The sequence below is a fragment of the Symphalangus syndactylus genome, chromosome 22 (genome assembly GCF_028878055.3).
Source record: "Symphalangus syndactylus isolate Jambi chromosome 22, NHGRI_mSymSyn1-v2.1_pri, whole genome shotgun sequence".
Lineage (NCBI taxonomy): Eukaryota > Metazoa > Chordata > Mammalia > Primates > Hylobatidae > Symphalangus > Symphalangus syndactylus.
In genome coordinates this window covers 15,027,418-15,047,096 of record NC_072444.2, presented here as the reverse complement: position 1 = coordinate 15,047,096, position 19,679 = coordinate 15,027,418, and the positions used below count along the sequence as shown (strand labels likewise).

Genomic DNA, 19,679 nt, shown 5'->3' with positions numbered 1-19,679 from the left:
AACTAAAGGAACTGAAGGCTTTGGGGCTTTGCCATGAGCAACTGAGTGAATGATGCTGCCATTTACTGAGATGGGGGAGTGTGTGGATGGTGGCTGTGGGGGTGATGGGGTAGAGCATTGGAAGCTCTGTTTGGAGCTCCCAAAACAGATGAGGACTTTGGGTTTTTATGTGCAGTATGTTAGTTTATCCTGCTGCTGTAACAAATTACCACAACTAGTGGCCTATTTGATGCATTGGAGATACCTACTAGACATCCAGGTGGAGAGCAGAGCAGTGGGGAGTTGGACATACGGGTCTGGAGTTCTGGGGAAAGGTGGGAGCTGGAGGTATACTACAGGAGGCATCCATTACAGATGGTGTATGAGGCACCGAGAGATCATCTAGAAACTGAGGATTGAGAATGGCAAGGAGTAAGCCCCAGGCTCCTCGATAATTTCACCTCTCCATTCAAGGAACCCTTTTTTTCCTAACAGAGTCCTATTTTGCAGCCCAATACATAAACACTGAAAATGAGGCTGCCTGCCCTAGTTATGGTAGACCCTGGGATCCGGGATTCTGGAGCCTTGCCTCACTGATTGCCCTGCTTGCTCTCTTGGCCTATAAGGGAGCTTGGAGGTTCTATTGGTCTAGCATTTCTCACAAATGCCAGTTCTCCAGACTTGTTCCTTACCCACATTTTCTAATAATCTTTGGCAGTCTGGTCATTATATCCTCATTATGTGCATGTGAATATAGAGAAACCAGGGGATACATAATAACTTTATAGCAAGCGACTGGAAGAAGGCTTTCATTCTTCTCTGAATCCACGACGCTCACCTTTGTGCGCAGTTGCAAATCCACACTGTATATGTTGCAAGGGGACCCAAACCCACGTATTTCTGGGCACAGAGATGTATCTGGTTGCGGGAGTAGAGTGCGCTCTTCCATATTTGTGGTGGCTGATGAACAGATGGGTTGTCTTGTGCAGTGAGAACTCCGTCCTTATTCCTTTGTCCAACCACACTCGCACCTTCTGTGTGATCGGCTGTGTTTGTGAGGTGCCATGTGATGAGATGGCTCAGATCTCACCCAGCGTATTGCAGACTGCCTGATGTTTTAATGTCATCTACCAGATGATATTTCCCTGATACGTGCTGTAGAATTAGATTTTGTTTGTAGCAATGCCATAAATGTTTAGTGCTGACTCTAATAAGCTCCTGTGTATTTGCAGGGAAAATGTATGCATGCCAGTACTGTGATGCTGTGTTTGCCCAGTCCATTGAGCTGTCCCGCCACGTGAGGACCCACACCGGGGACAAGCCGTATGTCTGCAGGGACTGTGGCAAGGGCTTCCGGCAAGCCAATGGCCTCTCCATCCATCTGCACACCTTTCACAGTATGTAGAGACTGTGGATCTCAAGCCCTCAGTGCCAGCCTGGCACTGGGAAAGTGTGTCAATTGCAGCAGAGGTGTCAATCCATCAGACCCGAGCTCCATTCAGTGCCTTCCCCTTACCTGTTCCCCTGCAAAACCCAGAGTCCTTCATTCCTAGTTCAGGAAGAATCTCATTTTAAGGTATCTCATATAATGCTTATTTCTCCCTGGCCAGGCAGCTTCCCTGTCTTCCTTTTTAGCCCACCCAGCACCATTTGTCCAACAGAGGCAAATTTTGTTTGAAGGAGAAAGCCTCTATAACTGATTGGCTCACAAAGCACTGGAATATTTCCATTAGTCCATCTTCCATCTGCCTTTTCCCATAGGAGCAGTCCAGACACTTTCTGAGTTAACGTCTACCATCGTAAGTGAGCCTTGGTTATGTTCCCTTAAAAACCTCCTGCCCAGCATTCTCTTCCGAATGCCATTGTATTTCACACAGTTAGTGGAGTCTGCCCCTGTCTTTCTCCCCTTCTGTGAGAACTGACACAGACAAAAACAACTTTTATTCGGCATGCATGCGTGCGTGGGCACACACACATATATATACACACACAGGAAGGAAGGACAAAGAAATTCTGTGATTCCTCATGACACCATCGGGAAATCACCAGTGTGGCGTTTGGCTGGCCACATCACATTTTCTTCAGCCTCTCTTGTTGCAGCAGGAGTGTAATCAGCACAGCACAGCAGGGGAGTTAAGAGCTTGGAGTCTGAAATCACGCAGGCTCGGGCTTGAATTTTGACCCTGACGCTTACTTTTCTTGAGGCCTTAAACAAATTTATTTACCATTCTAAGCCTCTTATGCCCCTTCTGTAAACTAGAGCAAATAATAATGCCACCACCTTGGATTGTAATTAGAATTAAATGAGATCACATGTAAAGCGTGACACTCCACGCCTGACACATAGAAAATGCTCAGTAATGCCAGATATTATTATTATTGGTGACAAGAGCAACCCTCTCAGATGCCATTTGTCACCATCAAAGCTTGTCTTTTTTGCATGCCATGCATCTCACATGCTCTTCTTCCCTCCCCACCCCTCTTCCCACACACCAGTTTCTAGCTGTTGGCAGATACAGTGTCTCACAAGTGAGCTTTATGTAAACACATCCAAGTCTGTCGTCAGCCAGCCAGCAAGGACTTTGCCAAAGCTCCTATGTGCCCAGCATGTGGCTAGACACTGGGTGATGCAGAGGGAAAATAAAGTGTGGCCTTTTCCCTCCAAGGAGTTTACAAGGCTGTCCAAAAAAATCTGGTTACAGTAGGCTTCCAGATGAGAGATTTGGCTTAGATCCAGCACCACAATTTTGATGTGGTCTTGACCTCTTTAATGACATTCTGCTTTAGTCTTCCTTTCCCTGCTTTAGTCTTCCTTTCCCAGTAGCATTACATGGGCGTCAGGAAAGGGGAAGACGTTATTAACTTTCAGAAGGGAGAAGACCCAGAATACTTTGCCATACCCTAAACTATATCATCCCTGGCAGGCCTAGCATGCAGGCCCCCCTCTCTCTCCCATTTCTTGCCTGTTTCATAGAACCACATCATTGCTTATGGAAAGCTGCATCAAAGTGTCTTAGAAGACGGTGTAAAACTGAGATTTCAAGAGCTCATGTCCACAGGGAAACTAGTTAGTGATACCGAATGTTGCTGCATGTCAGAATTCCTGAATTAATCTGAATCAGTGCACATAAAAGATTGGCTTGTGAGCAAAGGATTTTATTAAAACATTTTGATTTCTGTTGCTTTAAGAAAAAGACCAAAGTTGCCTGCCATAGGACGGCAAATGTATTCTTCATCACTACTAGTTTTATTGTGGGGGTCTCACTGAAGAGTTAGCGTATCCAATTAAGCATGTAGCTCTCAGACAGCATGGATTTGGGAGTGAGAGATGGGATTGTTACTCAGTTCAGCCATTTCTTAATTGTGCCCATGGGCAAGATACTGCCTTACCACTCTAAACCTTGATTTTCCTAATCTGTAAAATAGGGATGATAATAGAACCTACTCATAGAGTTATTGGAAGGATTAAGTGAGTTAATTTACATAAAGCACTTACAATATGACTGTCATAGAGCACTCATTATGCTAATGTTTTTATTGTTGAATCTAAAGTGGGGAGAAAGGAAGCATCCCTCCACTTGTGTTGTTGATGACAAAGGGATTAGTGATGCTCTGGGGAGTGTGCTGGAAATCCTCTACAGAGAATTAGAAAACTCCAGAATGCCCACTGCAAACAGGACGAGCCAGGGTGAAACTCCCTGGAAAGTGGCAAAGTGTAATTTAACTTGTGAGATGTAAAGTGAGGAATGGAGATGAACTACATGATGCTGCAGAGATAGTTAATCTCGAAACCCTGGAGGAATCCCACCTCCTGGGATGAAGGTGGGGGTAGTCAGGTGACTGCTACACTGATTTCTGATCCTTGGAGTCTATGACCCTGCCTGTTATGTAAGCAGAGTCTTCACATTTGTTGCTGTACACAACAACCAGTGTTTCACTGATGGCTGCCTATGGTGTTTTCTTTTCCTCTCCACCTCTTCCTCTCATGGATGTCCCGTGAAACTAGACATAGAAGATCCTTATGACTGCAAGAAGTGCAGGATGAGTTTCCCCACTCTTCAGGATCACCGGAAGCACATCCATGAGGTGCACTCCAAAGAGTACCACCCCTGCCCCACGTGTGGGAAGATCTTCAGTGCCCCGTCCATGCTGGAGCGGCACATGGTGACCCACGTTGGAGGGAAGCCCTTCAGCTGCGGGATCTGCAACAAGGCCTACCAGGTGACCTCAGGTGCCACTGGGAGCTCTTCCCCTCACCCCTGACCTACTCTCCATTTGACCTTCCCTGATGCCTGGGTTGGTGGCTTGCAGATCATATCTTGTATCCAGGATGTGACACTTGGCTGATTCTCATGAAGGATGCAGCTTGTGATCCAGATTCTCTAGGGAGATCTGGTCAGAGTGCTGCAGTGAGGGAGCTCCTTATTGGAGCAGAGAGTTCATACACTTCTTCTCTTAGACAGCAGACTTGTCATGAACTGAATGCTGCTTTTCCCCTTGGATGCTCACCTTCCATAGAACCCCTTGCTCCCATGCGTCAATGGGCATGACAGTGGCAATGGGGAGTGGAACACTACCTAGAATTACCTTGTTTGGCACAATTAGTATTTGTTTGTTTAACTCCCAGGGAAGGGCTCAGCCTTTTTACCTTAGGATTTGATATGTAATTAAAGTGAAGCCCCACATAGAACTACAAAGAAACTACATCTATCAGAAGCTTTAAAACTACAGAGAAAAGAATGATGCTTGTGGCATCTATAAGATTTGGGTATAGACAAAGAAGCATAACTGCTAACTTTAGCTCAGCGAAAATTGAGAGCTAACTTTGCGCCAACGCTCATTTTGTGACATTAGCGTTCCAGAACGGAGACCTGGGCTTGAGCCCTAGGATGGCATGGAATGGTAGGGAAAGTATTCCCAGTGCTATTCTGGAACCCAGGAGGGAGAGGGACTCTTGCTTCTGGGGCAAGGGCAGTGTGCGCTCCTCCACCAGCTTGCTCGGCTGCGCCCCAGCTCCCTGGGAAGCCATGAGATGCAGCTCACTGATAAAGCACACAGGTGTTACAGTTGGAAGGCCTGGGCCTGAATCCTGGTCCTGCTATCTCCTGATGTTATGATTAGTCATTTAGCCCCTCGGTGTCCGCTTCCAGCTCACTAGGAAGACTCTAACACCTCCCTCAGAGGCTTGTTGTAAGGAATGAGCATGTGAAGGACTCCCGGGAGCCCTGCCCTATAGTGGCTTCTCAGTGAATATGTAGTTGCCTTATTCTCACAAACACCAGCCTCTCCTCACATCAGCACCTGGTGTGATAGGTAAGAGTGTGTGATACTAGAAACGTCAGCTTATCCAAAAATGTATTTCTCTCATGAGAGCCTCGTGAGCTCTCCAGCTTGCTGGAACTTTCTAAGACCTAACACTTGCCAAATTCCTTGCAGCAATTGTCTGGTTTGTGGTACCACAATCGGACCCACCACCCTGACGTATTTGCTGCTCAGAACCACCGATCTTCCAAGTTCTCATCACTCCAGTGCAGCTCCTGTGACAAAACCTTCCCCAACACCATTGAGCACAAGAAGCACATCAAAGCAGAACATGCAGGTGAAGTTTGGGTACCTCTGGCAGAGAGCAGGAGGGGCTTGATGTGGTAGCCTCCTGGGCTCCACCAGAAATCCCCACTTTTAATAGTCTAGTGTGATGTGCAGTGGTCATTGCCTTTGTTCTGCCCCAGCGCACCTGTCCGTAGCAGCAGCAGTCAGTAGCAGCAGCTTGAATGGCAGTGGTTCTCAAACCTGGAAGTGTAGCACAGTGTAAGCTCCCACCAGCCCTGAGTGAGAACTTGTCGTGGCACCTGGGAAGGGTGTCAGCCTCGGTGGTAGGCAGGCCTGAGTGGAAATCCTGATTCCAGCACTTATCAGCTGAATGACCTTGGCAAGTGGCTTCCCTTTTCTGAGCCTGTTTCCTTCTCTCCAGGATGGCAGTTATTAAAACCTACTTTGCAGGTAAATTTGGTGATAATCACAACAGCTGTCAGTTACAGAGTGTTTCCTATGTGCAAGACACCATGCTAAGCACCTCGTATATATTTTCTCATTTCATTCTCACAACATCCTTCTGAGCATCCAGGCAGTCTGGATCCAGATCTCGTGCTCTTTACCTCTAGATTATACAAATATACCATAGGTTATAAGATTCCTGGCACTTGGTAGATGCTTGCTAAGTATTGGCCATCGCCACAACCCCAGCCCTGTTACTCTTCAGCCTTGGAGAGCCAATCGTTTGTTCTTTCCCAGCACGTCTTTCCTTATGCACTTCACAGATATGAAGTTCCATGAATGTGACCAGTGTAAGGAGCTCTTCCCCACGCCAGCCTTGCTGCAGGTTCATGTCAAGTGCCAGCATTCAGGTCAGTACCCCTGTCAGCATGCTTCTAGGCTAGACTGCGGGACCTGAATCTCCCCCCACCACTTGCAGCTTTGCAACCCAGGCTAAATCGCTTAACAAACTTGTGCCTCAGTTTCTTCATCTATAAAATGGGAACAGTTGTAGTACCTGCCTCATAGAGTAGTATGAAAAACTGAAGGCCTTGGCATCAATAAGCATCCCTTAAGCCGTAACTGTGATTGTCATTGTTATTGCTATATTCATCAAATCTAAAGTGTCAGTTAAAAATAAATAAATACAATTCCAGTTATAAGATATACTATTTTTATTTTTATTTTTTTTGAGACAGAGTCTCACTCTGTCACTCTGCCTGGAGTGCAGTGGTGCGATCTTGGCTCACTGCAACCTCCATCTCCTGCGTTTAAGCAATTCTTCCTGACTTGGCCTCCCAAGTAGCTGGAATTACAGGTGCCTGCCACCATGCTCGACTAAGTAAGATGTACTATTTTTTTTTTTTTGAGATAGAGTCTCGCTCTGTCGCCCAGGCTGGAGTGCAGTGGCGCGATCTCGGCTCACTGCAAGCTCCGTCTGCCAGGTTCACGCCATTCTCCTGCCTCAGCCTCCCGAGTATCTGGGACTACTGGCGCCCACCACCATACCCGACTAATTTTTTTTTTGTATTTTTAGTAGAGACGGGGTTTCATCGTGTTAGCCAGGATGGTCTCGATCTGCTGACCTCATGATCCGCCCGCCTCGGCCTCCCAAAGTGCTAGGATTACAGGCGTGAGCCACTGCGCCCAGCCAAGATGTACCATTTTAAGGAACTATTAAAAAAGAAAAACTGCCAGTTAAACTGTGCTTTCTTATCACTTAGAATTTCTACGTTATTCTAAGTGCTGTTTTGGACTAATTTGACATAGATTTTTATCATGTCACTCACTCTAGAGTGCATACATAAAAAGGAAAACATAAAAAATAAACTGATTAAGGAAAGAATCCAGCTTCTCAGAGTAACGTTCAATTCAGATTGTCAACAAGCATGTTTTTCCACACAGTGTTTACTCTGCCATCAAGAACATTGATGATGGAACACATAATATAAGATTCCATCAAAGAATTGAAGGCCATTGGTTTTGGTCTCTTGAGCATTATGTAAAACTAGTCTACTTTTGATTCCTGCTTTGGGAATATAGCTAACCTTTCATCACTTACCTCCTCCCTTCTAAACCATTTGGTTTCCATGAGTTGAAAACGTGCACCATTCCTGTCTTAGGGAGTTTCTTCCAAGCCGTGGACACCCATTCTGCAAGTCTTGATGCTGCCACTTTTGATGTTCGTGTGCGCATTGACAATTGCACCTGACTGCCTTAGCCCACAGAATTCGTAAGGTGCCATCGATCCTACTTCAGAGATGTTAAAATGTATTTCTTAGAATTGATGAAATATAGTATCGTCAGCATCTTTATCTGCAGTTGAGTGAATAATGGGCTTCTGCAGAGGCAGATTTGGCCTGAATCTGATACTAATGAAACTGTCGTCTCAGGGCCCCTCACTTGCATGGACCCTTCCAAGGCTCTGTCTTTGTCATTTTGTATTATTTTTCTTAAGGCCCCCCAGATTGAACAACGTTCGTGTCCCACAAAATGTGGATCTGCCTCCAAGCCTCGATCCTCATTGCTCCTTCCTCCCATGTCTTCCTGCCCTCATTTCTCTCATTTTACCCAGAGAATTTTACCCACAGCCCTCCCCTTCTGTCTCCCTCTCCTCCAGGGTCCCAGCCATTCCGGTGCTTGTACTGTGCTGCCACTTTCCGTTTTCCTGGAGCATTGCAGCACCATGTCACCACGGAGCACTTCAAGCAGTCGGAGACCACCTTCCCCTGTGAGCTCTGTGGCGAACTCTTCACCTCCCAGGCCCAGCTTGACAGTCACCTGGAATCTGAGCACCCAAAGGTGATGAGCATGGAAACCCAGGCAGCAGCCTCACAGATGGCGCAGGTGATTCTGGGGCCATCAGCTACACAGAATGCCAACACAGGGTTCCTAAGGCTTCTCTAGAGATGGCTGTGTCATAGTACCCAGCGATACTCTTTGGGGATCTTGTAGAGAGTCTCTCTGGACTTCTTACAAAACAGAACAGAAGATTCTAGTCTCCTGGTGGCCACATGGGAAGTGGCCCTTAGGTAGAGGGAGCCTGGAACAAGAATTTCCAAAAGAGGAACAGCTTGGTTCCTCCTCCCAGTGCATACGTCCCTGCCTCCTGAGAAACACTGTGGGGTGTGGTGAGAACTGCGGGAAACCTCGGAGACAGAGGAACACTTTGTTGGGCAGGGACTGCCTGCAGCTGAAGCACTTGGAGAGCGCCTCTGGGCAGGACACAATACACACTTGCACACACCTGGGCCTCTTACCTTTACCTGGGCAAAAAAACCACCTCTTCTTGATGTTTCAGGGCTAAGCTTGATCCAGCTTCTCTTTGCTTCCCTGATCCTCGTTTACTCTTCTTCCCATCTTCTCCAGAGAGGGTGGGCAGAAAAGGAAAATAAACTGAGGTCCATCCATCATCAGTAATTTGTGGGTGGGTTGGAGAGGAACCATAAACTGATTGAGGTTTTGGTCTGTTAGACTGTCCCGCTGTCCAGTTCCATAGATCAGTCATTTATGAACCAGGTTCTTAAAGGCCTCTGGGGAACAGAGGAGAAGTCAGGTAGGCAGGACTCCCGCCAACACTCTGCTGTCATGTCAACCAAAGGTGCTCTGCTTTTATCTTTTTTGTATATTATGGTTCTTGATAATATGTCCTTTGGGGAAAAGGTGGGGCTGGGGGTCCATTTCTAAAAGAAAAAGAAAGAAAAGCAGTTTGAAAACTACTATCCTAGATCATTGTTGATTGAACATCGCAGTTGATCTCCTCTCCTGTAGCACAGAGAAGTAGCTGGGCTTGGCTTCCTCACTTGTTCCTGCCCTCTGCTCTTTGCTGATTCTCAAGAGCGAGGTGGCTGTGGCCTCTACTTTAAAAATATCAAGGGCATCTAGCTCTTCTGGGATCTATGGATCAGAAACATCAACTTGGAGGCTTAGGCGGAAATTGGATATGCCTAACCACAGACTCATTCTCTCTGAGTTGGAAAGGTGGTCTCTAAAAGATTATACAGATTTGGAAGGGACATAGGTGGGCTGTGGAGGAGAGAAGGGGGCAGTGGCCCCGCCAGGCTGGTGAGCTGAATGAATGCGTGGAGTCACGGTTCATCCAATCTTCCTCCTAAGCTCAGTCACTGTGTGGCCTCCTGGGAAGGCTGTGAGCCTGTGAGAGGTCCAGAGACTGCCCCGGGCCCACCTGGGCCTATGGTGGATCAATCCCATTCCCAAGTTCCAGGCATGAGACCAGCTGGCTTCAGTGGCATTCCTCTCACATGGCACTCACCTCTGCAGTGTCATCCCAAGACAGGAAAACCCAGTGTGAAAAACGGAGCCAGTGTTCGCTGGTGTGTAATCATAGAGTCCGGGTGCCCCGAGATGGCGTACTGAGCGAAATTATAGCAATTTAGTGCACAGTTATTTAAATTGTTTGCTGGCCTTGTCTTTTGCATCGCTGGTGGGTTAGACTTGCCTCTTCCCATTAGGCACATGTAATTGCTCTCCTCAGGTGAAAACATAAATATCATCATTACAGCATGAGATGAAAACCATGTAAATCAGGGAGCCAACTGCGAACACTGCCCAGAGCAGCCTCACGGTCTTTCTCTTTCAGGTGATCCAAACCCCAGAGCTGGTGGCCCCAACAGAGCAGGTGATCACTTTGGAGGAGACCCAGCTTGCCGGGTCGCAGGTGTTTGTGACGTTGCCAGATTCTCAGGCATCTCAGGCCAGCTCTGAGCTCGTGGCGGTGACTGTGGAGGACTTGCTGGATGGCACAGTGACGCTGATCTGTGGTGAGGCCAAATGAGCAGCCGTTCATCCGGCAGAGCCTTCCTGCGTTTGCAGCAGAGAGGAGGCCCCACAGCTTGCCCTTTGCCCTCCATCCCTGGCTGTCCTGAGTGGTGAGCATCTTAGCTTAGCACCAACCAACACAGTCTCACCTAGAAAACAGACGGAAGCTTCATTGTTCTCATAGAACCAACAGCATCTGAGCCCTCAACACCAATAGCACCATCCTCTGTAGAGACAGTCCTCCTTCCCCACAGGCCCGCTGCTGCGGCCTCTGTGACACTGTCCATCCCCAAGTGACATGTGGCTTCAGAAGTAGTCTGAAAGAGCAGTGGGATGGGAGCTGGTGACCAGGGTACCCCAGGAGGCACAATGTGCTGACAGCCCTCAGTGGGCAGAATGGCAGTTAGATATGGGACTTGGCCCACAGTGGGGGCTGCAAATCCTGCCAGTGCCTCTGGCCATTTAAAGTGAAGGGGCACCAACAGACAATTCAGGGACCTCAGGCGTGAGCACACTTGGCCCCTTCCTCAGTCCTATCATCCTACCCTCTGCTGGGGTTCCCCCTCCACCCAGTGGCCACGCCCTGCACCCTACTGATGGCTATAGGATAGGTAGCCTTTATTTCCATGCCTGGTAACCCCTTGTCAGTTGTCACCCCTTCCCAAAACAAAGCTCTGGAGTTTCTGCTGGAAGTGTTTAATGGGAGGCATCAGCTGCTAGACAGTGTCTGCCTTTCCAGGCCATTCTTCTTGGTATTCCTTACCTGAAGGCTGGTTCCCACAGCTCTTCCGTGTCATCTTCATCCCCTTCCTTTAATCAAAGGCTGAAATCTCTGCCTGACCTCGCAGCCTCTCTCCCTCTGGGTCATATGGTGCAGATTGTGACCAGCACCAGGCAGGCAGTCCTGTCTGCCTGTGGAGGAGCAGCCGTGACTGCCCATGGCTCTGCTGTCGCCCGCTCCCTGCCTTGGGAGTGGCCTGCTGCCTCACCTCCCACAGGCCGCCACACTTATTGCAGGTCAGTGATCCTTTGGAGTCTGAATTTCACAAAGCTTTTTTATCTTCAGTTCCTAAAATATAATCTGATAATTAATGGTTTGTGGAATCCATTATGAAGTGCAATTAGATAGATGTAGGTTCCTGCCGTTTGGAGAGAATGACTAGCATTTATCTTCTTTTCCTTCCATGCCAAAGGTTGGAGTCTGCTGGTATGGTGTTTACACACCAGGCAGGGCTCTCTGCCACCTTGTGTGGCTTGACGCCCTGTGGAGGGGAGTGCCTGGTTGGATTCCACACGGGCAGAGATGGGGCCACCCCTTCCTTCCAGGCACGTCTCACATTGCCATGTACAGAGGCAGGGGTCACGTTTGGTCACCATGGAAGCTTTTATTGCTCCCACATGGTCAGGTCTCACCCTGCTTGAAGCGCAGAAGGCACAGCCTTACTGACCAGCACGCCCACTGACTGGCATCTGCTAGCTTTGTGCAGGCAGCCCTGACGGTTTCCACAGTGAGCGCCAGCTCCGGCCAGCCAGGGACGGCTCATCCCAGCCAACTACACCTGCCTCTGGTCCTGTCCACATTTTGATATGCAGATCACTTGAGCTTGTCAATTAGGGTTCTGCCATTCTGAAATAAATGAAGTTTCTAAAGGAGAGTCAGCCTCAGAAGCCAAAAACTGACCAGAAGATGGTGCTCAAACCTTTAAGACTTCATCTCCATGTGAAGGACTCACTGTTTCTACCAAGGCTGTCCTGTGTTAAGGCTTTTCCGTCCTGGGAACTGTCAGACTGGGAGAGCTCTTGATCTGCAGGTGGCAAAATGGCACTGAATATCCCCTTGGCACCAGAGAAAACCCACTGAAAGATGGTAGAGTGGCACATGCTTACAGGGCATTGGTGCCAAGTCCAGTGGATGAGAATCCAGCCCCTCACAAGCTGTGGGATGGGGCTTGGGAGCTGCAGTGAATGTCACTAAAATTTCTTCCAAAACAAAACAAGAAATAATTGCTGAGGACTTACAGGGAAGTGATTTAAAAAGAAAAACAAAAAACAAAAAAACAAAAAAACCCAAAACTCTTCAGAATAAAGAGAGCTGTAAGTTTTGAATTCAAGTGTCAGATCCTTTCAAGCGCTGAGAAATTCTTTCTCAGGTTTCTTTTTTTGGGGGAGACAGGGTCTTGCTCTGTCACCCAGACTGGAACACAGTGGCACGATCTTGGCTCACTGCAACCTCTGCGGGCTCAAGCAATCCTCCTGCCACAGATTCCGAAGTAGCTGGGACCACAGGCGTGAGCCACCACTGCTGGCCAGTTTTTGTATTTTTTTTTTTTTTTTTTTTTTTTTGTAGAGACGGGGTCTCGCCATGTTGCCCAGGCTGGTTTAAAACTCCTGAGCTCAAGCAGTTCTCCCACCTGGGCCTCCCAAAGTGCTAGGATTACAGACATGAGCCACTACGCCTGGCCAGGTTTCTGTTGGACACCCAGATTGTGACAAGACATTTGTTTTCTTCGGAATCACCAGATTTGCAGCTTACTGTGCCGAGAGTGGACTGGCTGCTGGGGCCCATCGGATGCCCTCTGGCCCATGGCACACTCAGCAGAAGGCACAAACCCAGTGCTGGTTCTCATCAAGAAAGAGGGGAAGGCCCTTCCTGAGTTTACTGTCTGCTCTGAGCGGGCTCCGCACTGGCTGACTGATTTTATAGTCTTGCTCTCTAGAGAAGTGCAGGCATGGATCTTACAGGAAAACTTTCTGACTCTGCTTGGCCATTTTATCCTTTTCTCCTGCTTCTACCCAAGAGACCTGAATTGCCGCCACAGAGGGCAGTGTTCATGTGGTCTCCTGAGTCCACATCGCTCGCTTCCATGGGATCCCGGTGTTCTTTTTGCCTCGTTCCCTGTAGGGTGCTGCCCTTATGGCCTCTGGACTGAACTCTGGGGCCTTTGGGGTGGTGTGAAGGAGTCTGTGGGCTTCTTGGAACACGTGGATCTGTTCGGTGGGTCCCCAGACCTCTGCTCCCAGAGCTCATGGCCCAGCTGGTGAGGAGGGAAAGGCAGTCAGATTCCAGGCCGGAGTGTGATTCTGTGGGAATACTGGGGTCGGTTATGGAACAGGACTTGCCCATTGTAGGTAAGTGAGACAGCAAATAGATGATTCAAGAGCAAGGATTACTGCAGAAAGGGGAGACTCCTGTCCACGCGCATGAGCAGAACGTGGAACCAGAGGGGCAGGGACCAGGGGTCCTTACTCATTTATTTTATGGGTAAAGAGACATGAAGAGACAGCCTGTCTCTTCGGTCTCAGAAGCTCTGTGTTTGGGAAACTTTGAGCCCAGTGAGTAGCAGGGTCTGCAGTGTGAGTACCAGGTTTCCCTGGCAATCTGTGTCTCCTCTGAGGAAGCGTTCTGACTTCCCACTGACCACAGGAGGCACGTCAGCTTCATCCCTTGGGCTAGAGTTCTGATAATCAGGGCTGAGGGGGGAAATGAAATCCAGTCAGACAGACAGTGGGGAGACAGGTCCCTGCCCTTTATTTGCAGGATCAATCAGGGACTCCCAGAAAGGAAGGAGAATGGTGAGAGGGGCCCTAAGAGTTCCTCTCTCACCTGGGGGCTGGTGACGTGGTCACCACAAGCTGAAGACAGACTAATGGGGTGGCAGGTGTGCTTTTAAACCTCGTGCCTGGAAGCTGCACATTGACCAAGGGAAGGAGGGAATTGCTAACCATGTACAGAGTGGGCAGGCAGTTCCAGGGAGACAAGCAGCATGTTATTAAATTGGGCCTAGGCAGTTGGACGATAATGGAGAAAATGCAGGGATGCTATAATGAGTCCTCCCCAAGGGCGAGTTCAGCACCCCAGCCCTGTTCTGCTTGTATCCCAGTGATACTTGGGAGGTAGGAAGAAAATGGGAGTAAGAGAACAGTTTGGGGCTGAAGGGAGTGTCAGAGGCAAGTTGATCCTTGTTTTGTTGTCACGGAAACTTTGGGACTGGTGGGACTTAGGCCAAAAGCTCAGAAGCACAGCCAAAATTTAGAAGCTTGCTACTCCTACGACTCGGCCTATAAGGAAGAGAGAAGCTGTCTGTACTTTGGGGACTGCATCGCTGAAGGAAAAAAATCACTCCCTGGCTAATTAAGATTGCTTCCAAATTGGGGGAATGTGTGTCATTTCCTTTACCAAGGCCAGTCAGCCCTGCTTCCACCCATGGTCAGGACAGCCAGCCCCTACATGATGCTGTATAAATTGGATTACAAACCATATTCATGTTCAACTTGCACTAATCTATATAAATAAAATATGTACTTTGAAAAAAATTAGGCTACATGAGTTTCAAATGGACTGTGATGTTATAGACCTGCTTTCTCTTTGGTTCTGGGCCAGTGTCAGACAGAGACAGGGGTGATAGGCCTGGTGTCCTAGGGGCCATTTGTGTACCTTGAGGCCGTGTTAACATGGCTTGGGGGAAAGAAAGCTCTCCTGTCACATGGAGTCTCATTCCTAAACACTCCTTCCCAGGGAGCAAGTGTGGGGCAGGGTTTCAGAGCACAGGCTTTGGTGTCCAGCCTGGGTACATCCAGCTGTCCCGCTGTCTAACTGTGACATTGTGTGAGATGCTTACTCTCTCTGAGCTTCCTCCTCCTGGCTCCCAACTTTATTTTAAAATGGGGAAAATGATTGTGCTTGCCCTACAGAATTGTAGTATGAATTAAAAGTCTGGATTTAATGTATTTAATGTAGAAAATTTTAGCTTTTATTAATAAAAGTTTTTGGCATACAAGTCAACTATTCCCTGCATTCTCTGGCACTAAAGAGAATGTTCATTCCTGTATCTTTATGTAGTCTCTCTTTTTCCTCTCTGAATCCTTAGGGGATCCTTATAACACCCACTTTTCATTTATCTCTTGAATCTCAACTGCCCTCAAAGTACAAAGTGCTGAGCGGATTGCTGTAAAATAAACTAAACCTTTCTCGGTGAACAGCTGAAAATGTCACGTTGCTGGCAGCCAACAAGGAAACAAGAGCAAGAGACCCGGATGGGATGTACATGATTCCTACAGGAAGCACCAGTGTTTAAGACGAGGGGAGGGGCATCAGATCCCACAGCCCTGACGCTGCAGAGAGCAAGGGAGTTGGGGAGGTTCTGTGCTCACTCCTCCTGGGACAGTTCTGGAGGAGCACAGATGGACCCTTGTTCAGAGCCCGCGAGTGTGTTTAGGAAGGAATGCTCCCCTGCCTAAGTGCTGTCTTTGGAGAGCAGGGCTGGAGCTGCCCGTGTCATATTTTGGGCAGTAGTCCTGAGAGTGTCCCAGCCAGCTGCAGTGGGTAATTGTAACATACAGTTGGGCCCCAGTCACAAAGTTGAAGGTATGCAGAGGTGAAGTGCTGCTGCAGGTCGGGTGGGATTGAGCAGAGGTAGGAAGTGGGCCGAGGGGTTCCTTCGGTGATCTTTGGGGCCAGGGTGGCTGGCTGGAAGGAGCTCAGCAGCATGGTGGAAAAGACATGGGCTTGGGAGCTTCCTAGCTCCACGTCTTACTAGACAGATGACCTTGGGCAAGTTTTTCCTGACAGTGACTGTGAGAAGAAAGTTAACATTTGTAAAATATTTGACAGAGTATAGACGCTTCGTAGATGATGGCTGTTCGTGTGTATAATACTTTAGAAGGGCCTGGAGGAAGAGCCGGCGCAGAGGAGAGCTGGAGAGGAGGTACCTAATATATCCTAGATACAGAGTCTGGAACCCAGTGCAGGGGTCTCCAAAACCAGGGTCAAAGGAGGCATAAACCCAGAGACCCTGGCCCAGGCCAGAGTGAACAGTGATACGAGGGGAACAGGATCTCGCCTGGTTGGAACAGGGGCTCTCAGCTCTTTGGCACTGCAGCAGAGGGGTCACATCTGAGTAAAGGCAGAAACCTGGGAATGTTGGTTGGGGACGCATCCAGTGAGAGCAAAGGAAACAGAAAAACTAAGTCTGCCGTGATTTTTGGCCTCTCTGCCTCTTTAGTGTTCACTGTCTATCCTTTTCTCCATGGGCTTATGCTCAGGATGTGTTTGGAGTGAAAGGGAAAAGGGGCTCTGGCGCCATGCAGAGGTGTCCTAGACCAGGGTCTTTACTCTTCATTAAGAGATGAAGAGGTTATAAGGACGTGGACATAGAAACCAAGTTCATGTTCTCAAGAATGTTCTGCAGGCTTTTCTTCATGCATCTGTCCTGTCTTTTGGCCTTTCACCCAGGGCAGGTGTAGGTCCCATGCCCACCAAGACCTCTGTGTCTCCTCCGCGTACTCAGACTGGGCAGTACTCAGTGGATGCTTAGCAGATGCTGCCGACTGCTGGAGACGGGGACTCTGACCTTGGGCTCGCTCTTCTGAGGGGTAGAGGAGCTGCTTCCTATTCTGCAGCTCTGCACCACATGTTCAGTATGAGCTGTTTCTAGCCAGTCGTGGAATACGCTATTATTCCATCTACTCTCCATCCACCTCATGTCTGCAACCTTGTGAGGCAGAGAGAGCCAGCACTTGGCGGGGTTGCGTGTGCTGCTAGAATCCTGAGCTCCATCGTGGAGAAAGAACTTCCCCCAGCTTTCCCTGTCACTCCCTAAATCTGTATTCTGCAATGTCCCAAATCCATCCACTACACAGTTGAAACCCTAGGTATGCAGTTGTGTATTTGGTGCCTTAATCCTCACACAGCTTCATCTCATTTGAGATTCTAACCAGTATGAGGACAGGGGCCACATCCTATCTACTGCCTTGGTTTCTCTGAGAGTTAGGAGTGCTGTGTTGGGCACACAGAGGCTCTGCCAGAACCAAGCGGTACCCCTCTTGCTTACCTTCATTTCTCGGCTCAGGGAGAACCCAACTTCCACATTTTACTCTGGTCATTGAGGCTATACCCCAAGTTACCCGTGGGCTGGTCTGTCAGAACATCCTCCTCTCTTTGTCCTCTGAGAAGAGATTAGCAGAAGGCTAAGAGCAGCCAGCCAGGCCCCACCACTCCCAGCTGCTCTGATCAAACACCATTCCTGCAGCTTCTTCTAGCTCTGGCTCCCCCAGCGCAGGCCAGAAACAGCTGATCAAACACATCAGGACAAGGTCAGTCCAGGGACCCACGGTCCCCTCCAGGGGAGATTTCACAGCCCTGCCATCAGGAGGGTCTGATAAAAATGGGCAGGGGGCGGGGAAGGGGGCCTGTGGGGCTGGCACAGGACCAAACAGCTTTTCATTTTGTTTAAGGTTGAAACCCCTGTGCTCCACGCAGGGTCCACACCAAGCCAGCATTTCCAGAAAGGCAGAGCTGGAGCTGAGGAGACGGGAGCTGTGTGTGCACGTATGAGTATGTGGGGGTGACAGAGATGTCAAGTAAGAGCACATGTGGGTTTGGGAACATGGGATTATTAGATTGTCACAGGATGACTTAAGATCCTCCCTCGCTAAACTGCGACCCCTTCAAGGGCAAGGACTGTGCATTATCCTCGTTCTCTCTCTTACATGCACACGTGTGTACCCAGCAGTTAGCCTGGCACATCAGGTGCCCGATTGCACAGGTGTGTTCGACCTGAAGTTCTGAGACTCGGTAAGGTCCTGTTACCAGGCTAAAATGGTGCCTGGCTCCCGCTCCTACAGGACTCATCAGCCAGGTAAGGATTATATATGAGAAACAGGTACCAAAGCACCCATGCCCGTCCAGACTTAAGACGTAAAGATCCCAGTGGCTACAAATTCTGTGGGGGTTTTGGTTAGTTGGTTGATTGGTTGGTCTTTTTCATGGGTAGGGAAAGGAAGGGGAGGATTCATATTTTTTAGAAATAGGCCAGGCGTGATGGCTCACGCCTATAATCCCAGCACTTTGGGAAGCTGAGGCGGGTGTTCTGAGGTCAGGAGTTCGAGACCAGCCTGGCCAACATGGTGAAACCCCATCTCTACTAAAAATATAAAATTAGCCAGACGTGGTGTGCATGCCTGTAGTCCTAGCTACTTGGGAAGCTGAGTCAGGAGAATCACTTGAACCCAGGAGGCGGAGGCTGCAGTGGGCTGAGATTGCGCCACTGCACTCCAGCCTGGAGAAGACAGAGCGAGACTCCATCTCAAAAAATAAAAAAAGAAATATCCTAATTAATATTTGGTGTTATTACGTGCTTACCACGCATTAGATACTAGATGAAGAGCTTTTTGTAATTTTTTTTTTTTTTTTTTTGAGACAGAGTCTCACTCTGTTGCCCAGGCTGGAGTGCAGTGGTGCGATCTCGGCTCACTGCAACCTCCACCTCCTGGATTCAAACCATTCTCCTGCCTAAGCCTCCCAGGTTGCTCGGATTACAGGTGTGCACCACCACACCTGGCTAGTTTTTGTATTTTTAGTAGAAACAGTGTTTCACCGTGGTGGCCAGGCTGGTCTTGAATTCCTGACTTCAGGTGATCCACTCTCCTCGGCCTCCCAAATTGCTGGGATTACAGGCGTGAGCCACCGTGCCCGGCCCAGTAATTCTTCTTAGAATTCTAGCACCAACCCCACAGTGTAGGTGCTGTTATTATCCCTGTATTACAGATGAGGAAACCAACACCAGAGAGGTGAAGTTGCTATGTAGCTAGAGAGCAGCATAGGTGGGGTCCGAACCCGGGTGTCTGACTCGAGTCTGCTCTTAAATCTGTTGCTATTTTTAAGCATTTCTTGTTTAATACCTAATCAGCCAGAAAACGTGGCTTATCCCCACTTCCCATGCCTTAAACAGCCTTGCTGTCACACCTGGACTGTCGTGAAAGAGCCAAGGACTCTCCACCTGATCTCTCTCCTTTCCCGTCCCCCCGTCCATCCTGCCTGAAACAGCCAAGCAGGCCTAAAACTCTGCTTTTATCAGCCAGAAATGTATCCAGGAGCAAAGGGTCATGTCCTTTGCTTTGTGTGGGATCAGTGGCCTGGGTCCTGTCACTTTTTTGGACCCCTATGCTCTTCAGTTTCACCGGTCCTCAGTTGACACTTGACAGCTCACTTGGGCTCTTCCTTGAGATGCAGGACAGCCAGAGATCCTGGCGCTCAGGAGACACGTCTCGTATAAGCAGGTAAGCAGCAGAATCGGGAGTAGGTCTGGGCTCTGCGGAGGGAGGCCTGAGACCTGCGCTCCTCCCACTGCTGCAGTGGCACTGTGGAGCCTGCCTGGAACAAGCCCTTACAGCCCAGGGGGCCCATACTCAATGCAGGGGGCTTCCTGGACCTCATGCTCCCCAACGGCTTGGGCCATGTGGCCCCAGTGGAGTTGGTGTCTTGTTCTGGCATCAGCAGAATGGGTTGTCTTTTTTGTTTTTTAACTTTAAGTTCAGGGATCCAAGTGTAGGTTTGTTATATAGGTAAACTCATGTCACAGGAATTGGTTGTACCGAGTATTTCATCACCC

General features: G+C 48.9%; 1 protein-coding gene across 3 annotated transcripts in view; it reads left to right on the top strand.

Annotated features, from left to right (window-relative positions):
* The window catches only part of ZBTB40 (zinc finger and BTB domain containing 40), a 79,703-nt gene extending 64,584 nt beyond the window's left edge, over positions 1–15,119 (top strand). For 2 of the 3 annotated variants that reach the window (XM_055261452.2, XM_055261450.2), the window contains 6 exons: positions 1,212–1,376; positions 3,986–4,200; positions 5,416–5,578; positions 6,297–6,383; positions 8,132–8,358; positions 10,112–15,119. In XM_055261452.2, the coding sequence (XP_055117427.1) occupies positions 1,212–1,376; positions 3,986–4,200; positions 5,416–5,578; positions 6,297–6,383; positions 8,132–8,358; positions 10,112–10,306 (1,052 nt within the window). In that variant the 3' untranslated portion in view covers positions 10,307–15,119. The remainder of the gene's footprint in view (positions 1–1,211; positions 1,377–3,985; positions 4,201–5,415; positions 5,579–6,296; positions 6,384–8,131; positions 8,359–10,111) is intronic. The other variant, XM_055261451.2, reaches the window with a different exon arrangement.
* The last annotated feature ends 4,560 nt before the right edge of the window (positions 15,120–19,679 follow it).